General features: G+C 67.1%; 2 protein-coding genes across 4 annotated transcripts in view; both read right to left on the reverse strand.

Moving 5' to 3' along the window:
* Window positions 1–505: 505 nt before the first annotated feature.
* Window positions 506–8,630, reverse strand: HGFAC (HGF activator). Of its 3 annotated transcripts, none has more exons than XM_005894442.3 (14): window positions 7,692–8,630; window positions 7,042–7,210; window positions 6,791–6,887; window positions 6,493–6,572; window positions 5,808–5,930; window positions 5,595–5,726; window positions 5,315–5,425; window positions 5,064–5,238; window positions 4,771–4,856; window positions 3,865–4,129; window positions 2,291–2,430; window positions 1,872–2,012; window positions 1,634–1,782; window positions 506–750 (listed from the first exon to the last, which is right to left on the reverse strand). In XM_005894442.3, exons 1-14 carry the CDS (start codon window positions 8,007–8,009, stop codon window positions 568–570), a joined length of 2,169 nt encoding a protein of 722 aa, XP_005894504.1. In that variant the 5' UTR covers window positions 8,010–8,630; the 3' UTR covers window positions 506–567. The 3 variants fall into 3 exon arrangements, with proteins under 3 accessions (XP_005894504.1, XP_014333312.2, XP_070228885.1); XM_014477826.2 differs by having other exon boundaries at window positions 6,791–6,890; XM_070372784.1 differs by having other exon boundaries at window positions 4,735–4,856; window positions 6,791–6,890.
* Window positions 8,631–8,675: 45 nt separating this feature from the next.
* The window catches only part of RGS12 (regulator of G protein signaling 12), a 119,770-nt gene continuing 102,962 nt past the window's right edge, over window positions 8,676–25,483 (reverse strand). The window contains 8 exon segments of the mRNA XM_070372783.1: window positions 8,676–9,876; window positions 16,722–17,153; window positions 18,750–18,903; window positions 19,215–19,285; window positions 20,772–20,868; window positions 22,892–23,018; window positions 23,420–23,493; window positions 23,741–23,935. Of these exon segments, the coding sequence (XP_070228884.1) occupies window positions 9,650–9,876; window positions 16,722–17,153; window positions 18,750–18,903; window positions 19,215–19,285; window positions 20,772–20,868; window positions 22,892–23,018; window positions 23,420–23,493; window positions 23,741–23,935 (1,377 nt within the window). The 3' untranslated portion in view covers window positions 8,676–9,649.

A 25,483-nucleotide genomic window follows, 5' to 3' on the forward strand; every position in this document is an offset into this window, starting at 1 on the left:
ACGGGGCCAAGAGGCGAGGGGTCTGTGCCTACCTGTGTGCGTGACGACGGGGAGGGACTGGAAAGGACCTGACCACCAGGCCTCCCAGGACGTCAAAAGACTGAGTGGAGGGGGAGGGGCAGCATGGGACAGAACTTTCTAGGCAGCGGTGGGAGCAGGGTGAGCAAGGGGCCTGGTTGGTTTCATGAACACAGGGAGGCCGGGTGGCTGGAGCAGTTTGGGGGTCAGGGCAGGGCAGAGGAGGGTCTGAGAGCAGTCTGGCTGGGAAGAGGTTCCCACCTGCATCTCTTGACCCGAGTCTCCAGGCCGTGGGGCCAGACCCCTCCTGGTGGGGTCACAGACTCCCTTCTCCACTGTGGAAGGGCAGCTGGGGTGCTGGCTCGGGGGGCCCCCCAGCCCCGAGGGCACATCATCCACAAAGCTGGGTGGGGGGGTCATGGCCTGGGAGGGAAGGCAGGGCTGGGGGGCTTAGGCAGAGGGGCCGGCAGTGTGGGCGGGGTCTTGGAAACATCTTTATTGGCAGCAAGGAGGGAACACCAGGACACAAGGCCCCGGGGCAGAGGGGGCTCAGGAGGGACTCGCGGGCCGCTTGTGGGGGCGAATCCGGTCGTTGATCCAATCCACATAGTTGGCCACGCGGGTGTAGACGCCAGGCTTGTTGAGCCGCCCGCAGCCGTCGCCCCAGCTGATGATGCCGTACAGGTAGGCCACGCCGTTCTTCTCGCAGGCCAGTGGCCCGCCGGAGTCCCCCTGTGCAGAGCGGCCCATTAGGGCCTGAGACCCGCCTGGAAACCGCCCACCACCCTTCACCGCAGCCTCCGGCACACCGACCCTGAAAGTGCCTCCACAGGGGTCCGGAGCGGCCCTGGGACGCAGATTCTCAAGGTGGACCCCCAGCAGCCTGGGGTGGGGGCGGGCGACACAGGCACCCCGAGCAAGGGAGCGGTCCTGCTCACTCTCCCCCAGCCCCAGAGGTGGTGAGGCCTCCGGCTCCCGGGCCGCCGTTCCGCAGGCTCTGCCCTGCCTCCCTCTCACCTCCACAGCTAGCAGTGCCCTCCTCAGTCTGGCTCTCCACCCACCCACCAGCTGGCACCCTGCTGGAAACGCCCTCTTCACCTCCTGGCAAACTGCTATTCACCCCTCAGGACAGGTGCAAGTGCCCCCTCCTCCGAGAAGCCATCCTTGACCTTCCACAAGGCGTTTGCTGGACCACGTGGTCCAGGGGCGAGCCCCCGCACCCTTTGCCACTTCTCGGGTGGGTGACCCAGGAAAAGCGTGCAGACCCCTCTCGGCGTGTCTCCCCACCTGTGAACTGGGGAGTAAAGCAGTTTCCCCATCTCAGCCCTGAGGCGCAGCCCCCCGAGCAGCCTTGAAACCGGGCTATTGGGATCGGCAGACCAACTGAGCCCACTCGGGAGAAGGCAGGGTGAGATGGGCTTTGGCCTTTGGTGTCACGTGGACAGTCCTGCCCTCAGTTTGATGTGCCCAGGCTTTGGGATCTGGCAGGGACGAGAACCCACCCTGGGGTGGCCACCGACTGGGAGGTGGGCCTCTGGCCCCACTTCCTGGCTGGCCCCGCTGGTCTGGCCGCTTTCAGCTCCAGGCTCTGGGGCGGTGGGCTGTCCAGGCTAACCTGGCAGGCGTCCGACCTGCAGTCGAAGTAGCCGGCACACAGCATGTTCGGGCTGATGTCGGCCCCATACACCTCAGGGCTGCTGCACTTGTGGTCTGCGACCAATGGCACCAACGCCTCCCGCAGCGAGGGGGAGTAGCCGCTCACGTCTGCGGGCCGACACGGGGGGCGGGGGTGCTCAGGCTGGGTCGGGCCACCGCTCCTGGGGGCACGACCCTGGCCCCCTGCCCGCACTCACTCTCATCCTGGTGGCCCCAGCCTGCTATCTGGCACTTGTGTCCCGGGGGGAAGGAGCTGCCAGGCTCGGGCAGACAGATGGGCTGGACGAACTGGGAGCGGACGGCGCAGCGCTCCCCTTTCTTCTCCAGCCGGATCAGGACTGGGCAGGAGAGAGGTCGGAGGTCAGCCTACCACGAGGGGGCCCGTGACAGCCGAAGGTGGCCCCGGAGTCACACGGGGTGCCGCCCGCTGGGCCGTGGGGACTGTGTCCTGGGAGGCCCCGGAGGGGGACTGCAGGCAACCTTCCCCCTCTCACCTTCTCCCTCCCTCCGCCCTCCCCCAGCCCCCGTCTCTCCCATCCCTCCCGGGAGAGGCTGAGGACTCCCCCAGGCCTGCCTGGCTCCCGCTCCCAGCACACAGCCTCGGGCGGAGCCTCACCGAGGTCGTGGTCACTGGGGTTGAACACCGAGTACAGCGGGTACGGGATGTACTTCTCGATGCCAAACGTCTGTGTCACATCCGTCGTGCGGTTGAAGAAGTGCTGGCCCAAGACCACGGAGACGCTTTCCCTGGGGGGGCTGTGCGGCAGGGGCTGGTGGCGCATGACCCTCAGGCCCCTGAGGTCTGCTCGCCCCTCCTCCGACACTGTGCAGTGCCCCCGCCCCCAAACCCTGGGAAGACCTGAGCAGGGGTGTGGTGGGTGTGGCAGGCTACGGCCACACCCACAGTCCTGGCAGCACCACCTCTAAGAAGGCCAAGGCCCCCACGAGTCGGGGGCCTCTCATGTGTCCAGGTGGGCTCGGTGCTGAATGGGGCCCAAGCTGGTGCAGGTCCAGGTTGGGGCACAGTTCTGCCCGGTGCCCCTGGCCTGGAAGCAGACCTTCCTATGAGGTCACCCGGGGGTCCAGGAGCCTGAGCACTCCTCTCACCTGCTGACCCCCATCACACCTGCCCATGAACGCCCTGTTCCAGCCACCTGCTTGGCCCAGTTCTGGGACCACTGCGCTGGGGCCCCACCTGCAGAGGGTGGGTACCTTCACCCAGCTGGGCCCCTCCTGTGATATGAGGAGAGCATGCCAGCTCCCCTCCTCCAGCCTGTTAACCACCCCCACCCCAGTGCGTACAGGGGAGGCTCCAGGCGGCTTTTCACAGGTTCGGCAGGGAAGGAGGCAGCCCAGGCCACAAGCACTCGGCACAGGGCTGGTGCCCAATGCCCCCACCCCCGCGGTGCAGTCCTTAGGGTGACTGGGGGGCGTTGCTCATTCCGGACTCTCATGCAGCCAGACCCCAGCCTGCCCCAAGCCCCTGACCCCTGGGATGACACTGGACCCTTCCCCCGGGAGAGAGCCTCTTCCCCTCAAGGTAGAAAATTTAGGAGAGGTGGATGGGCAGGCCTTTCCCAGCTCTGAGCTTGCTGCCCCTACCCCTTGGGTGTGGTCGTGGGCCTCACACCCCTGACCCCGACCCCGGATGCCAGCCCCAGCCGTCCTTGCCCACCCGGAGGAGCCGAGTGGGCAGGACCTCAGGCTCTCGAGGCCCCTACATGGGGCCACCTGCTCCTTCTGGGCAGAGGCGGGGCCGGGGCGGGGCCTCAAGGCTGGCCTCGCCCACCGCCCTGCCGCGCAGGCGCGCCACCCATCCACGCCCCGCCCCGCCGCGCCCCAAGCTCCAGACTAGGGAGCTCCCGGGAGAGGACCCGCCACAGAGACTGGGGACTGCGCCCCGGGGCAGGAGCGCAGCGGCTCTCGCAGTCTCCGGGCCCAGCACCGGGCTGAGCGCGGAAACCCACCTGAGTCAGAGGGGCGACGGGGAGCGGAGGGACCGAAGGACGGGGCTTACATGGGTAAGGTGGGGACGCGCGGGTGATGCTTAGGAGCTGCGGGCGTGTGCGCGGATGGCTGGCGGTGGAGCCGGGACGCCGCGTGTAGGGCCGGGCGGGCGGGCGGAGAGGTGGATGGTTGAAGGGGGGACACCGGGGTGGATCATGGACACTGGGGCCCAGGGCCGCTCACCTATTGGAGAAGCAGTGGGCGGCAGACACCACCCAGCAGGTGTGGACGAGGCTCCCCGCACAGAAGTTGTTCCCGATGTAGATGGCGGCCAGCCAGGGATGGGAGCCGGGCAGCGAGGAGGAGCCGCCGATAATGCGGGGCCGCAGGAAGGTCCTCTTCTTGTGTCTCTTGCCGCAGGTCTGGCGTCCAGCTGGTCCAGCGGCTGTGGGCCCAGGCAGGGTCAGCAGGGCCTCGGTGGGCGGGGGCTGAATCCTGGCAAGGGATTCTGGGGACACAGATCACTGGATCACGCCGCAGGTCCTGGCTGTGTCCAGGATTCTCTAGGCCCCCAGTGGTTCACCTGCCTCCAGCCCCAGCCTAGGCAGCTCCTCTGAAAGAGGAGCCCAGCTCACGCCCAGCTCTGCCCTTGGGTGGGGGGTGGTGGCGCGGGGCACAGGACTTAACTCTGAGCCTGTTTTCCTCATCTGCAGGATGAGGAGAACTGTGCCTGATCACAGGCTTTGCAGAAGCCAGGGTGGCCCAGCAGGCCTGGCAGGGGTTCCTGTCCCTTCCAGCAGCCTGGGACCCCAGAGCCAACCCAGGATGGGTCAGAGGGCAGGCTGGCCTCTTGGAGCCACCTACCCACCAGGGGCTGACCCCAGGGACACCCAGCTGTATCTTTGTCTGTGGGGACCATCCGGGCACAGTGCAGAATGCCTGGGCCCCCTGACCTCTGATGCCGACCCACTGCATGGCCTTGGTCCAGCCCTGTTGTGGTGAGCCTCAGTCTCCCCATCTCTCAGATGGGCCCGTGGTCCTCCGGGGAGAGGCAGCCACACATGGGGGTGTAGTGGGAAGACCCCAGTGGGGTGGGGCCAGCCCGGTGCCCACCCTGCTCCTCCCGAGACCACCTCCAGCTGCGCGCACCGCAGGCCGCTAGGCGGCAGTACTCCCAGGAGAGGGCGCTGTCCTTCACCACGTAGCACCAGGGCCTCTCGTCCTTGTCTGGGTTCCTGGTGGACAGGGACAAGCTGGTGGGCGGGGGTCATGGCCCCGCAGAAGCAAGGGGGGAGATGAGGATGCCTGCTGTGGGGGTGGGGGGTTTCTGACCCCCCCCAGAAGCCTCTGCTCCTGCAGGTGGTTCTGAGCCCTGGCCCCAGGCTCCGCTCCCTGAGCAGCCTCCCGAGCAGAGGGGTCAGGACCGTGGGGACAGTGCTGACCGGCAGTAGGCGTGGGGGCCCAGGCCCAGGAGGGCCGCGGCACCCACGGAGTCCACGTGCAGCTCCTGGTAGAGCAGGTCGGAGTTCCAGGCCAGGCAGCTGAGGCCTGAGGCCGCTGTGCTGGCCACGCCTCGGTACTCGGTGCCAGTCCCCACGAAGCAGCGCTGGGCGGGCACTGTGGGCGGTGGGAGTGCGGTGAGCCTGGGCCGCGGGACGTGGGGCCCACACCGCTCTGAGGCTGGGCAACTCACCGATGTTGCAGAGTCGCCCAGCGTAGTCTGGGGGGCAGGCACAGACGGTGGTCCCGGTGGCCACGATCAGGTGGCAGGAGCCCCCGTTCAGGCAGGGGCTGCTCAGACAAGCTGGGGGGAGCACTCAGGAGCTAGGCCTTGGCCCCAAGCGGGGGGTGGGGGTGGGGTGTCTAGGCCTGGTTCCCACCCCGGTGCCCCTCCCTGGTGGCCCTGGGAAACCCCTTCCCAGAGCGCAGGCTCAGTGACGTGGCCCACCCCGCCGGGCCGCGCCCTCGAGTACCTGTGTGGCGGGTCCCCTCACAGCGGATCTGGCCCCCCGCGCACTCGCACTGCTCCACGCGGCCCTGGTGTACGCGGGCCCAGCGCTCACCCGGCTCCAGGTACTCGTAGCGGCTCTCGTCAAAGCACTTCTCTGGGGTGGGGGGTCAGGGGGCACAGTGAGCCACTGTTCGCGCCTGTGGCCGGCGCCCTGCCGCCCCGCTGCCCCGCTTACCTGTACCACAGTCCTGGCCGGTGAAGGCCGCAGGGCAGGTGCAGTGGTGCGACTCGGGGTCCTGCGTGCTGGAGCAGGAGCCCCCGTGGAGGCAGGGGCCAGAGGCACAGGGGTCCCGGAGGGCTGGGCACACGCGCGAGGGAGGGGGGCGTCTGAGAGCCCCACAGGCTTCGGGCCCCCGACCCACACCGTGACGCCCCTTGCTTGCCAAGGGCCTGCTGCCTTCAAGATGCCCCTTCTAAGGCTCCTCGGGGCGTGTGTGCCCTGCAGGCCTCCACCCTCGCCACCCCACCCCTGCCCAGCTCTCAGAACCTGGGCAGAGGTCTCTGGCTCCGCATCCAACACCCTGAGAGCCGGACCCCGACAGGCAGCACACTGCCCCTGGAGCGCCCTGGCCCCCCGAGCAGGTCTCCCAGCCTTGCTCCCTGCACGGGGACCTCTCTGGCCCTGCTGGGCCCAGCCTGACCAGCAGGGGGTGGCGTGGCCCCAGCAATAGCTAGAGCAGCTCTGTGGACCCCAGAGAGGGTGGGACCCTGCCTTGTGGGTGGGCGGGTGCTCCCCACTCCCCACTCCTCCAGCCCCCAGGCCTGCAGTGGGATGAGCACAGGACAGGACCCCCCACTCCAGCTCTGACTCCCCCCAAGAGATCACCCCCACCCCCGGCTCCAGACCCCCAGGCACCCACCTGGGCCCCCCCGGGGAGCGGGGTCCTGCACACAGTAGCCCCAGGCCCTGTCCCGATCGTAGTTGTGAGTCGTGGCACACCTGGGGGTGAGGCGTGCGCTGATGGGGGAGGGCGCCCAGAGACCGGCTCGTCCCGACCCCAACTCAGGCTGGCTGGCTGGCCGCTCTGGAGCGCTCTCCTGCTCAAGCCCTCGTTCATTCACTCCACCTGCTGCGTGCCGGGCTCAGGCCGGAGTTGGGAGGGCAGAGGGTGGGAGGGCCTCCAGGGTGGACTCGGGGCCGCGGGGACCGGGACCCACCACTTCCTGTGGGCGCCTCCCTCTGTGGTGCAGGAGTGCAGCATGCGGCCACCGTAGCGGAATGGGAAGCTGCAGGGCTGCCCGGCCTCGGTGAGCACTGCTGGGGGGAAATGGGGGTCAAGGGCTCCCGCGCCGGGCGCCTCCTGACCCCCATCACCCACCCCACTCCACCGCCCGGGGCTGCGCTGGTGCCCCCAGAGCCCCGTCTGGGGGTCACCCGCCGCCTCCTCCAAGAAGCCCTCCTAACGCACCTGTGCCCCCAGGGCTGTTGGAGGGGGCTCCCCTGGGCAGGGGGGTGAGCCCTCCACCAGGGGGCCCCTCTGTCTGGGGTGCTCCCACGGCTGCAGTGCTGGGGGTCACTGAGGTTACAGGGGTCACAGGAGTCATCGTGCTGTTGTGTCCTGGGGGCTCCCTTTGGCTCTGGGAAGGGCCGAGAGGGCTGTGATGGGGGGTGTGGGGTGGGCCCCTCACACAAGGACCTGCCTCCATTTGCACGTCGGCATCCTCAGGCCTTGGAGGGGGGGCCAGGGGACACCGGTCTCAGCTGAACACTGTCCCCTCCCCGCCCGCCCAGTCCAAGGAGCCGGGACACCAGCATCACTGCCATCCGGGCTTGAATCCTGGGGGGTGGGGTTGGACGAGAGCAGCTGTGTGGCTTTCAGAGCCCCCCCATAACCTCAGACACGTGGACCCAACAGGCCCAGAGGGCAGGGACCAGCAAGTTGGAGCCCTCGGCCTCCTGTCCCCCAGGCCCGCCCAACATGCCCACCTCGGCCCCGAAGGTCCACTTTCCCCATGGTGGGCCCCTCACCCTGTCCCACACCCTGCCCTGGCCTCACCCCAGGACCCGGAGTTGGCCCAGGGGAGCCCGTGGTCACAGAGCTGCAGGATCAGCACTCACCCTGGCAGACTGGAGCTGCGCCCCGCAAGGCAGCAGCAGCAGCAGCAGCAGCAGGGCCAGCCCAGGCGGGGGGCAGGGGCTGGCGACCCGGGCCCAGCACCCCATGGCTCCTCCTGGGCTGGCGTGAGGAGCAGCGGGACGCGGGAGCAGGGTGAGGGTCAAGGCTGCCGGCAAATGATTAACCCTGGCTGCCTCCCGTGCCGGGAGGTCCGCACGTCCGCCATATCTGCCGCCCAGCTCACGCTGCCTGGGCCGGCGGTCCCCTCTCGCCTCCGCCATGCTCCTCCTAGCCCTGACCGCGTCCTGCAGGCGCAGCATAGACACCTCCTCCAGGAAGTCTTCCAGGATGACGTGGAAGGAAGGGGCCTGGACCCCCCAGTCCCAGCTTCCGGTCCCCACCCAGCCAGAGGGCTGGCCGCTGTGTACTTATGAGCTGTACTAACCAGAGCAGCTGTACGTGCTGGGCCCTTTGGCGCGGCCCCATGGCCAGCAGGAGGCCCGGCGCAGAGGAGCGTGTGCGCACTGGGGTGGGAGTTGAGGACAAGGCCCCGGACAGGGACTTCCGCCGCTGTCCTCCACAGCACTTCCGTCTGTCCCCTCCCAGGGCGAGCCTGGGCTGGGGCCTCCCATGCGAGGGGAGCAGGGAGGAGGCCTGCCCCCAGCCCCCTGCCCCAACAGCTCCTGGACCCACAGGGGCGCTGCCTCAGGAAGCCCAGGACCAGGACCAGGACCACCCGTGCCGTCCCGCCTCTTCCATCCCCAGCCCCTGGCCAGGCACCCGGGCCCACTGAGACCCGGCTTGGGGCCCTGCCCTGGCCTGGGGGCACTTCACTCCCTGACCCATGAACGGGGACGGGGTGTTGCCCCCCAGACATGGAGTCATCACCCCAGCCGGCCTGTGGTTTGTGACTGCAGCCGCAGGCAGAGCTGCTCGGGGACCCTCTTCAGCAGTTTGAGGGGGTCACGGAGGCCAGGGGGCCCTGATCCCTGTGAGCTGGCTCAGCTGCCGACACGGGGCGAAGGGAAGGGCTGGTCTGGGGGGATTGGCCTGGTGCTGCAGCCACCTCGCTGGGCACTCCAAATCGCCCTCTGGGCCCCCGTTTGCCCTCTGGGCAGAGAGAGGGAGTGCAGAAATGGGGGGCACCCAGCTTGGAGGCGGTAGGCACCGGCCCTCTTCCATGTGGGCACCCTCGGGCCCAGCTCAGGGCGCGGCCCCGGGGGTGCTGAGGCTTAGGGCCCTTCTGCAAGCCTGGAGCACGTCTCTGTGGGCAGGGCGCTCTGCACAGGCTCCGTCCGCCCAGGACCTGGGCCCGTGGCACCATCTCTGCCTCCCTCCACCCCACGCCCTGCCCCCTGGCCTGGCTGCCACCCCTGTCCCCTCCGGACCCCGGCCTCAGGGCCTTTGCACAGGCTGCCACCCTTTCCCAGGCCTTCTTGGGCAGGCAGGGCTCCCCCGACATGGTCACTGCACAGACTGGCCCTGCCAGACCACTCTTCTGGCCCTGCCAGACGACAAGTGGTCCTGGACAGGGCAGGACCTCAGCCGGCTGCCCACACGCTGGGCCCCACGCCCCCTTAGGTCAACCTTGTTTTCCTGCCTGCCTCTGATCCAGCCCCCCTGAGCTGGTCCCCCACGACGTGCCTGGGGCCACGGGGGCCACGGCTCCCTGGAGGAGGGCCCATGCCCCAGGACCCAGCACGAGGCCAACAGTCGGGTCCGCTCTGACACTTTATTGCGGGAAGGCTGGGCACCAAGCAGCAGGGGCAGGACCACCAGCCCTCTGAGCCAGCCCTGGCGGGCGTCTGAGGCCAGGCCCCCGGGGGCGGCTGACCTGGCCTGTCTGAGGCCCTCGAGGGGGGCTCAGCTGCCCTCCCTCAAGACCACTGCTCTCCACGCATGTGTCCCGGCCAGCAGCCTGGGTGCAGGGTCCGCAGGGATGGGCCGGTGGGCGGCAGCCTCAGACAAAGGTGGCGTGGTGTGGGCTAGCCTTGGGCTTGGCGGTTCCCCCGGGGACGGGGCTCAGGGTGGGGCAAGCCAACGTTGGGGCGCCACTGGCCCGTGGCCTCCAGGGGGCCGTCCGCACCCCCGGGATGCTGCCGGCCGGCCCAGACGGCGCGCCAGTGACTCGGTCCACATCTGCGACTGCGCTGACCGGGGGGTGTCGCCTGCCTCGGGCCCTGCCTGCTGTCACGGGGAGAGGAGAGAGGCTGTCACCCACCTGCCCGCCCTAGCGGGAGATCCCAGCCACCCTCTTTGCTCAGACCCTGCCAAGGGGTTCCCGCGCCACCACCCCCTCCACCCCGTGCGTCCCGGGGGCAGCAACCTCTGCCCTGTGGCCCCTCGGCCTGTGCTCCAGGGATTACTCAGCAGATACCCTGAGGAGGGTCCCAGGCCAAGGCAGGCAGCAGGCTCCGGGGAGCGGGCAGGGCGAGGGTAGCTGCCATCCTGAGTGCTGGGGGTGAGGTCTGGGGGTGCCTGGCCTGGGGGACTCGGTGTGCTGGAACCAGCGGGGCCCCTCATCTGGCAAGGGGACGCCCGGGGCTCCCTGCCTGGGTCCAGTGCAGCTGGGAGATTGGGGACGGCTCACCCAGCAGGGCCTCTGCGGGAGGAGCTCAGAGGCGGGCAGCTCCCCTCCGCCCCACCCCCAGCCCCTTGTTCTCCTTCCCTGGGGGAGGCTGTCTGTAGCCAAGGGGCGTAGGGCAGGTGGTTGTGACGGGGGCTCCGGGGAGGTGCGCACTTCTGGGCTCGGGAGCGCGGAGCGCTGGGTGGGGCTGTTGCAGGCAGGCTGGACCCTGGGAGCAAGGCCCTCCGCAAGCACTTGGGGTCTGCACCCATGGGCCGCGCGGCTGGCTTCTCAGGGCCGTGGTCCCCAGGCGAGGATAGGGCAGGGGGCCCACAGGGCCCTCCCGACCTGGCCCCACCGTGGTCCACGTGCCGGCGGCTGACTGGGGTGCGTCTCAGCCTCCAAGACCCCGAGCCCCTGCCGGGTCCCCCTCCACGCTCTCCCGCTTAGCCGGCAAGACCACAGGCCAAGCGCCCCTTCCTCCAACCTGCCCTCTCACTGCTCAGAGCAGCCAGGCCCTGACTCCAAATACCTGCCTCACCCCCAGGAGCTCCAGGCTTCCTGGGACTGCCTTGGAAGCTTCCAGACGCTTTGGTGGGCAGCCACACCTCCCCACCCACCACCCTAGGTGGTCGTCACTGCCCTGTCCCCCTGGCTGGTCCTGGGGCGGGGGGGGGGGCCTGGCGGGGCAGAGGTGCGGTCCCCAGGAGCCAGGCGGGTGTGCACAGGGCACAGGGCACTGGGTGGGCGCCTCAGCCCTGACACGCTGCCTCAGAGGAGCAAGTCCAGGGGGGGGGCCCCCACAGCGGGTGCCAGGCTCAGGGCGACAGGTGGGACTCCAGGCCCCAATCAGGCCAGGTGTTGGTGGGGAGGCACAGCGTGTCTGGGGTGGTCTCGGTGAGTCTGAGCCAAGGACCCGCCGATGTCTGGGGTGCGGGGGAAGGCGCCTCGGCCCGGCCCCCAGTGGACAGGCTGGAGGAGGGGGCTCCAGCCCAGAAACATGGGGTCCGGCTCCCCTGACCACCCCTCCCAGCCTGTGGGGGAGGTGGCAGGGGGAGCCCCCACAGCGGGTCAGCCTCACGCCTCACAGGGAGCTGCCCGGCCACACACGTCCCACCCGGGCAGTGTGACAAGGTCGGGGTGGAAAGCGGAGACATTTGCGAGGAAAGGGGCCTGTCCAGGGCTCCCAGGGTCCACGCGGAGCAGCCGGGACTAGAAGCTCCTCCCAGACAATCAGTCCTTCAGTCATTCAACAGACATTCCGCTTGGGCCTGTCCCGGGCTTGCCAGTTGGCCCCCAGGGCCAGGAAGCCATGCGGTTGGGCTGGTCTGCCTTTGGATCTGGGGCGGTGGGGAGGGGCAGGGCTGTGCTCCTCAGTTGCTGGCCCCAATTTGGGGCACCTGTCTGGAGCGTTAAGAGGCCCGTGGGCCCACACACACCGCGGGGCACGGCCCGCTCCTGTCCAGCCCTGCTCAGACCCTCCAGGACAGAGGCTGGCGAGCGGTGTGGCCCCAGCCGCGGGCCCTCTGGCGCCCAGGTAGCTTGCGGGCTCGGGATGGGCGTTTCTCAGGAGGGTGGCTGCGGTCCAGGCTCCTTCCGCCGCCTGGACTTGCTCCTCTGAGGCAGCGGCAGCCCCAGGCCTGTGACTCAGTGTCCAGGGCCCAGCCCAAGCGGTGGGAGGGCAGGCGTCACGGCCTCTGTGCCAGGGCCTGCCCGTGGCGACTGCTCTCCCAGCCTCCCCATGACCCTCCTGGCAGGCGGTGGAGCACAGAGGACCCCCCTATCCCCCAGAGTTCGAGGGCGACCACTTCCAAAGGAGCCAGGCTGCCCTATACACGACGCTCGCTCCTGGCACTAGCTGGCCCCAGTCCTCTGTCCCACGTCCCCCAGACCCTGCACGTGGGGCCGGAGCTGGAACCTCACTGCCCACCTCTCAAGCTGCCCTGGGGATCACAGGCCCGGCCCCTCGGCTGACCGGATTCTGTGACTCTGACCGGCACAGCCAACCCCTCCCTGGGGGCACCATGCTGGAGCCCTCACGGCAGCTGGGACCCAAAAGCCCCTCCCAGGACCCTCCGGCAGCCCCCGGCCAGTGGCGGGTCTGCCCTGGCCCTCAAGGCTCCACATCAGGAGAAGGACGCTCCTTTGGGGGGCCGGCAGGGCTCCCAACAGCCCTGGTGTGGCCTGACCCCTTGGCCACCCCCAGGGTCACAGTCTGGCCTCAGCCTCCAGACCTGCTGGGCCCTCGCGAGGCCCCCGCCGGCCCTGGGAACCCCATCCCACTCGGCGCCCTTCGTGGAGGCTGCCTGGGCCCCCAAGGGCAAGTCAGGGGACAGCCCAGCAGAAGCCCTGGTTCACCTGCGGCTCCCCCAACCTCAGCCCCCAGTCTGCGATGGGGGTGGGTGCCGGCTCGAAGCCCCTCACTCAGCAGATCTCTGTTGAGCACCTATTGGATGCCAAGACTCCAGCCCATGGCAGCACAGGCTGGGTTGGGGGGGGTCACATGGAACCCAGGCGGGCAGACCTGGGGGCGGGGGTGTGGGCAGGGCTGCCCCGGCAGAGGTGGCGGGGTCGTACTACCAGCCACCAGCAGCCCGTGGGTCCCACTGGGAGACACCCAGAGGTCGGGTGGCGTGGACCACCTGCGGGGCACTCAGGGGAGACACGGAGAAGGGGACGCAAGGGGACGGACACGAAGCAGAGACCCAGGGCCAGCAGCCAGGAGGCCGGAGTCATCCTCACCCATGCCGGGGCCTGGGGACGGGTGTTGGGCCAGCTCGGTCAGCCCCGGGGAGGCCGTGGAGCCGGCCAGATGGAGGCGGGAGCCCGGGACATCTTGAGGGAGGTCCACTCAGGTCCATCCTGGCCAGGGCAAGGCCGGGGTGCTGTGCTGGAAAGAGGGTTCTGAAGAGAGCCCTGGCTGAGGGCTGCCCTCCCGGGACCCTCGAGAGCCCACATGTCCCCGAGAAAGTCCACCAGCCACCGTCGGCCCAGGAAGGTAGGAGTGAGCAGTGGGGGTGCCCCTCTGCCGCCCAGATGGAAGGGCCAAGCTCCTGCTGGGGAGGAGATGGCTGATGGACAAAGTGCAAAGGAGGGACAGGGGCGGGGAGGCGCCTGGAGCAGGCGCACGGGGCTGGGGTCCGGGCTGCGGAGACCGGCACAGCTGCCCCAGGAGGCCCTGACGCCCTGGGCACAGGCCGCGGCCCACTGCGGAGCCAGGCGGGCCTCCCCAGGTGTCCCTAGCCCGGGGCTCCCACCTTACCTGGCCTTAGCAGGTGAGACACGCCAAGGCTGTGGCTGGGGGGCGGGCGGACAGGGGCAGAGGGGCTCCTGGGACTCGGGGCCACCCGGAGGGCATGCGGTCTGGCCGCCTGCACTACCCAGTGGAGGGCGTGGCCCTTGAGACAGGCCTCTGGTTTCCATGGAAGCCGAGTTACTAGGCCACAGCGACCCCTGGCGGGTGGGCTGCGTGGCAGCACTTCCTGGATCCGCGGAGAAGTGACTGCGGGTCCCTCCCGCTCTGGGGTCTGGACATGCCTGGGGTGGGGGGGAGGGGCGGGGCGGCGGTACACACCCCCAGGATGGAGGGCTTCCCGCCCCGTCCAGTGCTCCTTGGGCTGAGCCCCCAGTGGGGCCAGGATGGTGGCGAGGGCTCCTCAGGGAGGGTAAGGGAGAGACTCAACCAGGACCCTGACCCAGGCCCCACCACCCAGCTCGGCTGGGCAACAGGAGGGGGAAGCCTGCCCAGCGCCTGGCTGGGGGTGGGGGCGGAAGGACACACTTCTCTCAGCCCAGCGCCCGATTGCAGGTCCCACAGGGCCAAGCCTGCACCCAGGTTGACACCCCGCTGAGCGCTCAGCCGGGGGCAAGGCCAGGACCCACCCCGCCCGACACCTGGGGCGACAGGGTGCTGGGCCGGGGCCCACCACCACCGTCCGCGCTGCCACGGCTCCTCTCCTCGGCCTTGAACACTTTGCTCTTTCCCTAGGAACACAGGGCCCTTCGGGGTGACTCCCACGCCTTTACCACACCCATCCACGTGGACAGGGGCGTCTCAGCCCCCTGGCTGAGTGAGCCCTGAGCCCTCTGTAGAGCCCTAGACGCCGTCCTTGGACCTGACACTGGCTCCATCGGGGCCAAGGACTCACACCCACACCCAGCCGGTGCTCCCTGGGGCAGGACGTGCCCATCACCGCCCAGGGTTTTGCTGGATACCAAACAGGTTAACAGGACCAAATCCACGGCAGGCCATGCGGGAAGGCTGTGCCCTGCGTGGGCATGCGTCCGTCCAAAGGCCTCCAGCCCTCGGGCTCTGACAGGCCTCTGAACGTGGGCGCTGGGGACCGAGGCCCACCCTGACGGGACCTTCTCCTCAGGGTGGCACAGAGCTGGCAGCCCAGGGCTCCACATCTCACGACCTGGCAGCATGGCCATGCTGTCTCTCTCACTCTGGACAGAAGGGTCTCGGTGGCCACCGTCTAGGAAACAGCTCACAGCACCTAGAACTGGGGACGCACTCTGCATGAAACCTGCCGGTGGACCCCAAGAATAAGCACACTGGCTTAAGGGTGCCCGCAGTGCCCCACTGGCTGGGGAACCCCCGGTGCTGTTCTGAGTCACCAAGGTGAGCTCGAGGCTCATGGGAGGAGCACCCCCCCAGGATACCCGAGGAGGCAAACATCCAGGGCTCCCACCTCGCTGGGGATTGGGGGGCAGTGGGGGTGGCCACGGTGGTCAGAAGCAGCTGCCGGCACTGGCATGACCTGGGTTCCTACCCACCAGTGCACAGGGGTAGGGGTGGGGATGGGACTCACATGGCCCCGGTAATGTGCTGGGAGATGCAGGGACCCACCCGTCACCCTGCCCGGGCTCCAGAGCGAGAAGCAGAAGACAGAGGCCCCACTGGGTAAACCGCGTGGGCTCAATGCCCAAGCAGAGTGTGGAGCCGGGGAGGACGTGGCTGGACCACAGGCAGCCAGCACACCTGCGCTCTGGCTCACAGGTGACCAGGTGGAAGGATCTTGCCGCCTCACCCAGCAGTGCCGGCACCCCCACCTTCAGCCATCCGATCCCTAACCCCCAGGCTCAGGGAGGGGCGAGCCATGCCCCCCGTGTGTTGTGTCTGCCCGTCCAGCACTTCCCACCCCCCGCCATCCTGCCCTCATGCAGCTCTGTCTGCAGACACACCTGAGGCGCCCAAGTGTATCTAGAGTGGTCTATTTTCAAAAGCCAGTATATTAAACAATGAATTACATGGAAATGTGCAGTGTTTGCCATGGATTAAAATACATCTATCGTTTTCTAAAGAGAAAATAGGTTTTCAAATGAAGGAGGAAAGAGTTTTCAAGCAGTCTGATGGTCAGACGTAGAGTTTATTTCTCCTGGAGGAGCACAGACTCAGCACAGATGCAGCTGCACACGTGTGCAGGGAATGGGAAGGGGAGACGGGGTCGCAGAGCAGGCCACATGCGAGGAGGAGGCCCGGCTTGGTCTCCGCGGGGAGCCTGCTCACACAGCCAGTCCTCCAGAGCCACCCCGCACACCAAGCCAGACCACCACAGCCCGGGGTCCCCAGAGATGTGGCTGCGGGTCCTGGAGGACCCATCCCAGGCAGGACTCAGGCAAAAGGGGCCTTCCCGGCTGCGGAGCAGCCCACAGCGAGGGTCTGCGCATCCTGGGGCTCGAGGAGCGCCCCGCGGGCATGGCCCTCTCCAGGCGGAGCGGTGTGCCCCCTGAGCCCCTTCTCCAGGAGGCCGGGGGCCTCGCTCCCCCAGCCAACATTCATGCGTCTCGGGACCGGCTCACGTGACACATTCACACTTTCGTTTGGAGGAACCATGCTGACCTCCGGGGTCAGGGAACCCCAGGCCCGTGGGCCCCCACGTGCTCTGACCGATGTGCAGAGGGGGAGCAGGCCCCCGCGGCCAGACCTGGGGGCTCACCGTGGGCCTTGGGCTCTAAGCCACACAGGGCTTCTCCCACTTGCTCAAGACACATACTCTTTTTTTTTTTTTTTTTCAATCTTGAGATTAAAATGCTGAAAGTGCTAGAGATTCCGATTGTAAAAATAACACACATTTTTCAGAAATCCCCAAGGCCTTGCTTGGCGGCATTACTGCCCCGGACTGGGGAGAGGCACAGGGGCCCGCGCCGCGGCCCGGTGGGGGTGAGCGCCCCCACAGGAGGCCTCCTCGGTGCCCGCCGCCCCTCCCACCATCCTGGCCACTCTCCGACCTCAGCGGCGCTGCGTCCCCTCAGAGAGGGCGGGGCAGCCAGGACAAGCAGGGTCACCGAGGAGGAAGCACCCTGAACCCTCCCTCGAGAGACTCCGGGCGGGGGTTCACTTCCCACCGCTCTCTCGTTTTAATTGGAAACTGTGTGGACAACGCCAGCGCCGGGCGGCCGGCGCGGGGCCAGCGGGAGGAGGGCAGTCAAAGGGGAGCAGGGGCGGCGCGCCCGGAGGTACCTGGTCTCGGAGGTGCGGCCGCGTCCCGCGGGGCGGGGGGCGGCGGCAGGAACGTGCTGTTGGGGCTGCTGATGTCCCCCTCCCCCGTGAGCGTCAGGTCGGCCACGTGCTCGCCCTCCTCGGTCTGGACGCTGCCGACCTCCACTTCCTGCGCTGGCGGGCTGGGGGTCCCGGGCGCCCCAAGGGGCAGGCTGTCGCCGGAGCCGGGGCTGCTGGCCGGGCTTTCTCGGGGCAGGGGTGCCCGCTCCTCGCCGTGACCCGGCACAGGTCTCGGGTCGAAGGCCTTGGCAGCGGCTGAAGGGGAGGGGGCGAGCCCTGGGGGGCTGGGGGGCAGACGCAGGAACTCGGGCAGCACGAGGTCCTCCTTCCTCAGCAGCCCGCGCTGGTCGTCTGCTCTGCTGCTCTGAGCTTTGGAAATGAGCTCAAAAAACTCTGGGAAGAAATCCCACATTGACCAGGTTTTAGAGCGGGTCCCCTCTGGCCCAATGCAAGCGCGCGTCTAGAAAGTTCTGTCCCGCTGCCCTGGGGCCTCCCCACCCTCTAGCCTCCACCCAGAGCCCGTGAGGCTGCAGGCCACGGGCACGGCTCTGGTCCTCCCTGGACTAGCTCTGGGTGCCGGGGCAGCAGCCACCTGGTTCCCTTCTGAGCAGGAGGGAGGCCGCTGACCAGACGCCACAGCCTGACAAAGCCAGGAGCCCGGGTGTCCGGGCTGGTGAACCTGTGTGCGGGCTTCCTCGGGCACCACCTGGGCCTGCAAGCAATGCCCGGCCCTCGACCCCCTCCTGCAGCCCCGGCACCCCCGGCCGGGTACTCTACCTTCCTGGATGCCCCCCAGAACTTTTCCTGTTCTTGAAAGTGGAAGTCGTAGTAGCTCAGTCGAGTCCGACTCTTGGTGACCCCATGGACTGTAGCCCCCCAGGCTCCTGTCCATGGGATTCTCCAGGAAAGAATACTGGAGTGGGGTGCCATGCGTTCCTCCAGACCGTCCCCACCCAGGGATCGAGCCGCGTCTCTTGTGTCTCCTGCACTGCCAGTGGGCTTTTTACGGCTAGCTGCGCCTGGGAAGCCTGTTCTTACCAGGGTGGGTTCTCAACTGTAACTCAAGTCCACCGTCCCAGGTAGATGGTTTCTACACTGAGCCTTCTTGGGGTTAGCTTAGCTAACTAAGGTTACAGTCTTAGCTTCTGACCAACAAGGAGCCTGAAACCTCACACCTGAGGGTGCGCAGAAGGCGGGCGCTTCGGCGCAGGCGCGGCCGGGCAGCGCAGGCGCTGCGACGAGCCAGCTGAGCGGAAGCACTGCCGGGTTCAGCCGTCACAGGGCAGCTCAGAGCGGGGCTGCTCCTAGCGTTTCTCTTGTGTTACAGGCTTCTGGAGGGAAAGCTTCCCGCCTCCCTGTCTCTCACGCGCTGCCCTCCTTCGTCCTGCGGTCCGGGGACAGCGCGCGCGGCCGGCCCCACGGCCTGACACACAGCGTCTCCTCCCGGCCTCTGACCAGGGCGGTCAGCGCAGCCCGGGCTCCGCCTCACCTGGGACCCGCCCCCGCGAGGACCCGCCCCCTTGGCAAAGGCCTGCCCCCTGACAGGACCCGCCCCCTATCAAAGGCCCGCCCCCCAGCGAGGGCCCGCCCCCTGACGGGATCCGCCCCTGACAGGACCCGCCCCCACCCCCACCCCCCCCCCCGCGAGGGCCCGCCCCCTGATAGGACCCGCCCTGCCCCGCGAGGTTCCCCACCCCCCACCCCCACCCCCCGCCCCCGCCCTCCAGGGACTCTGAGCAGGACAGCGCTGTGAGGGGGACACAGAGACCACCTGTTGCAGCCCCAGGCGGGGGCTCCCTAACTCCCGAAGGGCCCGGCCTTCGGTCTGAAAACTGGGGCTTTAGTAAGGTTACACCGACACGTGCAGACCCACACGGGTGACTTCTCAGTGTGAAGGGGTCACAGTCACCCCAGTGGCATAACCCAGAGAAGGTTCTAGGGGTCCTACGCATTCACGAAAAACGTGCAAGTTTTAAAAAGTACACGTACCCTCTGCTTCGTCCAAATTAATTTTCTGATATTTTTTTTTCCCAATCTTTGCAATAGATTCTTCTCTCTTTGAAAGCCGGGGCTCCCTAGCATTCTTCCCATTTTCTCCTTTAATTTTAATAGAATTAGACTTGCCTAGCGTTCTCTCCTCTCCCTGTGTCAGAAGGAAAGTCAAAGTTCCACTCACGTTGCAGACACGACAGCACGTTCCTCAGTTATATAACAGGGGACTTGGAAACACAGACTGCACGGATTTGGACTTTACATGAGTTGCAGAAGTCAATTGCAATAAAGACTGCGTGTGAGGCACACACACCCACCCAGCGATTCCCAGTCCAGTGGGAGCGGGCACCACAAAGGGGCCCTAGAAGAATCGCCCACCCCGGGGCGCAGGCCCGACTGGAGCAGAGGGCCACGGGGGCCACCGCCCCCAAGCATTGCAGGTGCGGGGCGAGGAGAAATTACCGTAGCCGAGTGATTCCTGGAGCTGGTGTTTACAGCTGTGCTTTGTCTGACTGGCGCACTTCTCTGTTTATCTGTGGACACCGAACACAGTTGAGATAGACTTTATACCGCAGTGAACCTCAAACCCACCTCCACATCAATACAATGACGTTTATACATCTTTGAGAGCAAAGCTGCACAGAAGCCAAGGTACGAGAGGTCCCTTATCTCCATCACGTTCAGGCCGAGGTGCCGGCACAGGGCCAAGGGCCAAGGGCCAAAGGACCAGCGCCCTGGACTGGCCGCATCTGGACAGGGCGGGGTGAGGGTGACCATGCTCCCTGGGCTCTGCAGTGACAGAAAGGGCCTCCTGGGGACTGTTTGGCACGAGTGCCTTTAGAAAGTAGGAGGCTCTCACATTCATTATGTATTTTCAACCACGGCCACTGCCCCAAGTCAGGGCCGCAGGCTGGCCCCCAGCCCTCACGGTGCACGGCCACTGCTCTGGCCCACGATGGGCCAGCGCAGTCCTGCCATCCCATCTGTGAGCAGCATTCCGCACCCGGCACACACCTGCCTGCGGCTGCACCTTCAGGCTCACCTGTGCACATGGGCCAGGGTCCAACCGCATCAGACCCTGGAGGGGGCGCTGAGCACCCACACCCTGCTCAGGCCGCTCGCCCCCAGACCAGCCGCTGGCTGCATCAGACCCTGGAGGGGGCGCTGAGCACCCGCACCCTGCTCAGGCCGCTCGCCCCCCAGACCAGCCACCTGCCAGGGGGAGAGCGCACTGCACTCTCACAACCCAGATGGGCCCAGAGGGGGACGAGGGGCTGCGCTGGAGCCCCGAGGGCAGAGAGGCCACCACAGCGCAGGTCACCGGACACAGACGAGTGACCGGCGCCCTACTTCAGAGCTGAGTCAGCCTGGGAAAGGGATGGGGCAGCTCCTGGCCCGGCCCTCCACTCGCCCTGTTCAGTGGACTCCAGGGACTCCCTGCAGGAGACACGGCCCCGCTACCCTCCGCCTGGGAGGGGCTGAGCGCTCTGGGGAGTGCTGGTCCCTGAGACCCAAGGCGAGGCCAGGTGACCTGACGGAGCCCCGGCAGTTGCACTGCCGCGGGGATCGCTCTCCCTGAGAGGCTGCACGGCCAAGGCCAAGGCAGCGAGCGTGGGGAGAGCTCAGTGAACCACTGCCGCCCTGTGCACAGGCCCTCCGTCACCGCCCAGTCTCCAACCAGGCCCCACCTCAGCCACCGCTGGGCTCGGAGCAGCAGCAACACCCTGGGGTCCTGGGCCCTCCTGCAGAGGATGGGGGCCCCCCAGGAGCAGAGCACATGCCAGGGCGCACTGGGATGCCCCGGGGTCTCGGCAGGGCTTGTCGCCCTTCTCCCAGCAGAGGAGACACGCTTGGCGAGGCCCCAGCGCTCCTGCCCACAGTCAGATGCCCGTCAGGCTTGAACTTGGCCACGGTGGGGAGCTGCCGGGCCCTGGGAGACCCTAAAGCCGTGAGCAGCCTTCTGCAGCGTCACGCTGAGATCGGACAGCAGAGCCCGGGACACAGCATCTCTCCACTCACCTTTCCCTCGGGAGGGGTCCTTCTCCTCCAAGATGACCCGCTGTCCGTCCAGACTTGAGATGGGGGCCCCAAGGTCCAGGGGCTCCTTCTCTCCACTCTAGAGGCAGAGATGGTGTAATGAGCAGCCACGCAGGCTGGAGCTCTCCGGAACAACCACGTGTGGTCCATCTGCCAGCAAGACCACCCCAGGCTTGATGGAGTCATATAGGCCAGCTGACCCCAGGTCCTGCCACCTCAGCAGGGCTGGCCGCAGACTCCTGACGTGGAATGACACGGATCCCAAGCGCTGGCAGGCCTGCCCGAGCGCAGACACCCTGAGGAACCCGCGTGAACTGGGCTACCACCTGGAGCCAGCTGCGGGCTACACCGAGTCGGGTTGAAGACTCGGGGGTGGAGGTCACACGGTGGTACCACTAACACCTGAGTCCCCAAGTCAAGCTGGCCGAAGTCTCAGGACCTCTCTCAGCCTGGAGGGGGCGACTCCGAGCCCGCCTCGCTGGTCCTCAGCGTGCCAGGAAGTGCGTGTAGGGCTTCGCGCCCTTCCCTGACAGCAGGGAGCAGGCGGGTCTGAGGCCCAGGGTCCTGCCCTTCTCCCCTGGGAGACTATTTTGCTGTTCGAGTCCCGCAGCTTCTGTCAAAAAACAATCTGAACGTGCAGTCTGGCTCTTGAACTCCTAGTGACCCGACACCCAGCCAGAGCTCCAGCCACGTGGGGAGCGGACAAGGCTACCAGGTCCAGGTGGCTTACGACCTCCTGGCGTCAGTGGCCCACGGCTCGCCCAGGAGGGTCTGCGAGAGGGTCCCAGGACAGCCGTAGCCTCATGTTCTACCCTCCCCAGTTCCCCCAGCCTCTCCCCTGGAGTGGCTGGACTGCCCTTCTGGCTCAGGCCCCAGCAGGGAAGGAGCCCTGCCCGCCAGCCAGCCCCCTGGGACGGAATCCCCACAGCAACCCCATGAGCAAGCTGCCCTGACTCCCCCACTTTACAGATAGGTCTACAGGCACAAAGCGTTAGCCATGGCTTAGGATCCCAGCCAAGGGAGGGCAAGGAGGCCACGTGGCATCCAGGCCATGCCCCTCTCCATCGGGCATATGCTAGACTCCAGATTCTGGGGCAGCGCTCCCCCCATCCCCTCCCCCACCGTCCCAAGCTGGGCCGGGGGGAGCCCTGGGTTCTCCTCGGGACTGGTCCTCTGGCTCAATTCAAAATTTCTGAACAATTCTGGAGCTCATCTCAGAGAAAATAAAAATCCTAAAAATACTTACAATTGTAGTTCTGAAACAGTATATTTTGTAAAGAAAGGAGAACACAGGCCAATGGGCCATAAGTGCATGCTCAGTCACTTCAACGTGTCTGACTCTTCGTGACCCCATGGACTGTAGCCCGCCAGGTTCCTCTGTGCATGGGATTCTCTAGGCAAGAATACTGGAGTGGGTTGCCATTTCCTCCTCCAGGGGATCTTCCCCACCCAGGGACCGTGTCTCCTGTGACTCCTACGCTGCAGGCGCATTCTTTACCACTGAGCCACGGGAAAGCCCCCAGTGGGTCCCAAGTCACATCTCAAAGCAAACATGTGGTGCGTGAGGGGACAGGTCCGAGCCTGCTGGCCCAAGTCTCCCCAGACGCCGTCTGGCGACAGGGTGGGGCTCTGCTCTGTCTCTCCTTAACCCGTTCACCAAGTAACCCGATGGCCGGCTGGGAAATGCCAGAGCGCCATCAGACCCTCAGCGTGTGGGCAGCTGGGCAGTTAGCAGGTGCGTGAGGGGCTGGTGTTGATGGACCGATGTCTGGTCAGGTGTGCAAACGGCGGGACGCTGCAGGGTTTCCCTTTGTTGCTTTTCTTGGCCTCCTTGGGCCAAAACCCCCAAATCTCAACCCAAACCCAGAGGGCACGACGGAGGCAGGAACAGCGAGCGTGTCCACTGCAGGGTGAGAAGCAGGCAGGCGGGGGTGACGGCCTCCCAGGGCTCCGGGCGCTGCCAGCCGCTCCTCGCCTGCCCCTTGCGACGCCGCAGCTCACTCTGTGGACAACTGGGGGCAAACTGCACCCCGGCAGGCAGGAGCCCGTGGGCAGCTCAGAGCACAGAGGGCCCTGTGTCCCGGGTCAGCCTGGTTACTCACCAGCCGGGCCACCAGCTCATTCAGCCGCAGGCCGTACTTGGCCGCCACGGGACGCAGCACTTCTGTGACGGGCTTGCTGGGCTTGGCCTTGAGTCCCACCGATCGGTTAATCGGCACCAGATCCAGCCTGGGCAGAGGGGGAGAAACAAGCATGGCTTTGCCACACGCACGTGCAACCCTCGCACAGACGCTCTCCCTCGAGAGCACAGCGAGTCACCGTCACCAGGGCGGCCGGGGTTCCACAGGGAGAGCCTGTGGGGGCTTCTCCAGGGCCTGGGGGCCGCCAGGGTGGTCACAGCCGGTAAGGAGCGGCCACCCCACAGGATGGCCCTACACTGGGTGCAGCCCGACGGTGGTCGCTGGCAGGGAGCGTGACCCTCTGGCCCCGGGAGCTCCTGCCCCTTCCAAGCTCACAGTGGGGGTGTCAGCCCTCCCGTCGCAATAGAGCGGAGGCCAGCAGAACAAGTCGTTAGAAACGGCCCTGTGGCTCTGGAAACCTTATGGAATCGGCAGCTGTATTTTTCTTACCGAAATAAAGTGCGTTTTTCTAGGCGCAGGTCCCTGGACTCCAAGATGCTACTGTCCTGATGCAGCACCAGAGGCTTCGAGCACACAGAAGGGACAGAGAGGGCCGTCAGCGGGGGCCGGGCACGCGGCCACTGGGATCACAGTGCCGCTGCGGAGCCCGGAGAAGGCTGCCTGCCAAGGGAGCTCACAGCCGGGCTGGCTCCCGCCGGGCCTCCGGCAGAGGTGAGGGGGACAGACGCGGGCGGGCCGGCCCCCCATCGGCAGGATCCCCACGGGACAGGCACCCCCCCAGAGAAAGGCCCGAGGTCCCTACAGCCGCACCTTGTCCCCGCCCGCCAGGAAGAGGTCCACGGCAGCCCCGTTGATGCCGTGCCGCTCGCACAGCCCAGCCAGCACGTCCTTGATGGAGAGCCCGGCCCTGACCAGCACCACGCAGGCCGTTCCGTCGGGCAGCTGGATGCTGCAGTGCTTGGCCGGCTTGTCCCGCTCGGGCGCGAGGGTCCTGCAGGCCTCTGGCTGGGGGCAGGGAGACATGGGGGTGGGCACAGGGTGGGGCTGCTTGGGCAGGGCTGGCACTGCTTGCACATGCGGGGGGGCAGCAAGGTGCCCCCGTGCACACGCAGCTCCAGCACACAAGCACACGACCTGTTCTGGTAAGTGCACGCTGCGTTGCAGGGCCTCCAGCCGACACGGGAGGGAGCCAGCACCTCTCTGAACCTCGGGCGCCGTCCGGACAGGCCCACCCTCCATCCTATGGGTCTAACTCTCACAAGGGTTAGGCTGGCAGCTAACCACACAGCTCTCCTGCTCAGAACAGGACGGGTCTTTCCACTGTGGTTTCTGGGGGTCCGGTCGTGGCCTCCCTGACCCAGAAGCGCATGGAGTCACCTCTGGAGCCCCGTGGGGCCTCTTGGGGACCACGAGCTGCGCTGCCCGCCGCCACTCAGTCTGGGGGCCCGCGGACACGGGCGGGCTGGGTCAGCGCTGAGGGCCTGCAGTCCAACCTCTGCTGCTTCTGGTCGCTTTTCTGGCTCTTTCTGCCTGACCTCCCAGGATTGGAGGCCTTTCTGGGAGGAGCAGGCTGACGGAGAGCAGGGCAGGTGGGCAGCCTGGCCAAGGCTCAGGACCGGCAGCACACGTCCGAGGTCAGAGGAGCAGGTGGGGGAGGCGGCGTGGGGTAACAGGAGCCCCAGGCCCTTCCTTTGGGGGGAAGGCTGGGGGGCTGCAGCCTGCAGGGCCCGCAGCCCAGGCCCCACAGCGGGGAGCCCTGTCTGCCAGGGGAAGGGGCCGGGGCAGAGCAGTGCGGCGGTGTCTGTGTGGTGCAGAGGAGGCGAGCCCAGGTGCACTCAGAGCCGGGTCCCAGGGCAGGACAGGAGCCACCCAGCGGCCCAGCTGCCCGGGCAGACCCCAGCTCCCTCCACGATGCTCCTCCGGGTCCCTGAGCCACAGGAGCCCCGCCTGCTGGAAGGCGCTCCCCACATACATCCTCCTAAGGTCTAACCTACCCTGCTCCTCAGGTTCGTAACACACTTTCCTCCTGGGGTCAGAAAATCCCTTTCACCCAAATGTGACTTCAGAAAACTAGTCTGTAGGTGACAGGCGGATAGAAAACGGCCCCAGAGTGCTCTTCGCAGATGCATGTGTGATATACACGCCCTTTGAAGCCGCTGGGCTGCGGGTGCACGGTCCACCTGACAGCTCTACCTGGTACTGCCTCAGCTGGAGAAGAACGCGTCCTACACTAACCGCTGCCTGACCATTTCAAGAGACCAGGCTGCTGACAACAGGGTTTTCCAAAGCTGGCATCAGACAGCAGCTAAGAAGCCAGCCAGTCCGCTGACGCCTCCTCCACGTCACTGGAAGTGGGGGCCCAGTGGGTGGCTCAGCAGAGTGAGGGGCGCGGGGCCGGGCAGGTTGGGCACCACCCCCGTGCACGGGCGTGGCCGCGGGCATCGGAGCTCACGGCCCTGCGGGCGTGCAGATGCCTAGACAAAGACGAGCGCCTGCTGCTCCCGTGGGCGTCCAGGGACGCGTGCCCGCGAGGACAGAGGCCGGGAAATAAAG

This window comes from Bos mutus, chromosome 6 (assembly GCF_027580195.1).
Source record: "Bos mutus isolate GX-2022 chromosome 6, NWIPB_WYAK_1.1, whole genome shotgun sequence".
Classification (NCBI taxonomy): Eukaryota; Metazoa; Chordata; class Mammalia; order Artiodactyla; family Bovidae; genus Bos; species Bos mutus.